The following is a 2,389-nucleotide window of genomic DNA, read 5'->3' as shown; positions in this document are numbered from 1 at the left end:
CCCCATATATCTCATATACCCCCATATATCTCATATACCCCCATATATCTCCATACAGGTCCTGGCAGCTGTATATAAAGCTTTAAGCGATCACCATATCTACCTTGAAGGCACCCTCCTGAAGCCCAACATGGTGACCCCATATATCTCATATACCCCCATATATCTCTATGTACAGGTCCTGGCAGCTGTATATAAAGCTCTCAGTGACCATCACATTTACCTTGAGGGTACCCTCCTGAAGCCCAACATGGTGACCCCATATATCTCATATACCCCCATATATCTCCATACAGGTCCTTGCAGCTGTATATAAAGCTTTAAGCGATCACCACATCTACTTGGAGGGCACCCTGCTCAAACCCAACATGGTGACCCCATATATCTCATATACCCCCATATATCTCATATATCTCTATATATCTCTATGTACAGGTCCTGGCAGCTGTGTATAAAGCCCTCAGTGACCATCATATCTACTTGGAGGGTACTCTCCTCAAACCCAACATGGTGACCCCATATATCTCATATACCCCCATATATCTCTATATATCTCTATGTATATCTATGTACAGGTCCTGGCAGCTGTATATAAAGCTTTAAGTGATCACCACATCTACCTTGAGGGCACCCTGCTCAAACCCAACATGGTGACCCCATATATCTCATATACCCCCATATATCTCTGTGTATCTCTATATATCCCACAGGTCCTGGCAGCTGTATATAAGGCATTAAGTGACCACCATATCTACCTTGAGGGCACCCTTCTCAAACCCAACATGGTGACCCCATATATCTCATATACCCCCATATATCTCATATATCTCTATGTATCTCTATGTACAGGTCCTGGCAGCTGTATATAAAGCATTAAGCGATCACCATATCTACTTGGAGGGTACCCTCCTGAAGCCCAACATGGTGACCCCATATATCTCATATACCCCCATATATCTCATATACCCCCATATATCTCTATGTACAGGTCCTGGCAGCTGTATATAAAGCTTTAAGTGACCATCACATCTATTTGGAGGGTACCCTCCTGAAGCCCAACATGGTGACCGCCGGCCACTCGTGCTCCAAGAAATACAGCGCAGAGGAGATCGCCATGGCCACTGTCACCGCGCTCAGACGCACCGTGCCGCCCGCTGTGCCCGGTAACACCGGATGGACAGGGTCCATAGGGACACATAGGGACACATAGGGACATATAGGATCCATAGGGACATATAGGATCCATAGGGACATATAGGGCCGCCCGCTGTGCCCGGTAACACCGGATGGACAGGGTCCATAGGGTCCTATAAGGAACCATAGGGAACAATGGGACATATAGGGACATATAGAGACACATAGGGACATATAGGGTCCATAGGGACGTATAGGATCCTATAGAAACACATAGGGACATATAGGATCCATAGGGACATACAGGATCCATAGGGACATATAGGATCCATAGGGATATATAGAGACATACAGGGACATATAGGGTCCATAGGGATGTATAGGATCCTATAGAAACACATAGGGACATATAGGATCCATAGGGACATATAGAGACATATAGGGACATATAGGATCCATAGGGACATATAGGGCCGCCCACTGTGCCCGGTAATGGGGGACATATAGGGTCCATAGGGATGTATAGGATCCTATAGAAACACATAGAGACATATAGGATCCATAGGGACATATAGGATTCATAGGGACATATAGAGACATATAGGGACATATAGGGTCCATAGGGATGTATAGGATCCTATAGAAACACATAGAGACATACAGGATCCATAGGGACATATAGGGTCCATAGGGACATATAGGATCCATAGGGACGTATAGGGTCCTATAGAAACACATAGGGACATATAGGATCCATAGGGACATATAGGATCCTATAGAAACACATAGATACATATAGGGTCCATAGGGACATATAGGATCCATAGGGACATATAGGGACACATAGGGACATATAGGATCCATAGGGACATATAGGGATCCCATAGGGACACATAGGATCCATAAGGATGTATAGGGCCACCCGCTGTGCCCGGTGGGTCATATGGGGTCCATAGGATCCTATAAGGAACCATGGGGATACATTGGGATACATAGGGAACCATAGAGGCACATAGAGACACATAGAAATGCATTGGGACCCATAGGAAACAATGGGACACATAGAGACACATAGAGACGTATAGGGACACATAGAGACACATAGGGACATATAGGGGCACATAGGGGCACATAGGGAGACATAGAGACACATAGAAATACATTGGGATCCATAGGGAACAATGGGACCCATAGAGACACATAGAGACACATAGAGAGTCATCCCCCATAATGACTCCCCCTATATCCCCCCATA

General features: G+C 45.5%; 1 protein-coding gene across 1 annotated transcript in view; it reads left to right on the top strand.

Annotated features, from left to right (window-relative positions):
* LOC107307251 (fructose-bisphosphate aldolase C-like) overlaps window positions 1-2,389 on the top strand; it is a 5,895-nt gene that overhangs the window by 1,856 nt on the left and 1,650 nt on the right. The window contains exon 2 of the mRNA XM_015850743.1: window positions 989-1,163. Coding sequence (XP_015706229.1) covers window positions 1,061-1,163 — 103 coding nt within the window. The 5' untranslated portion in view covers window positions 989-1,060. The remainder of the gene's footprint in view (window positions 1-988; window positions 1,164-2,389) is intronic.

Source organism: Coturnix japonica, unplaced genomic scaffold (genome assembly GCF_001577835.2).
Source record: "Coturnix japonica isolate 7356 unplaced genomic scaffold, Coturnix japonica 2.1 chrUnrandom522, whole genome shotgun sequence".
Lineage (NCBI taxonomy): Eukaryota > Metazoa > Chordata > Aves > Galliformes > Phasianidae > Coturnix > Coturnix japonica.
The sequence above is the reverse complement of the archived record's forward strand: the minus strand, read 5'-3'. Positions and strand labels throughout refer to the sequence as shown.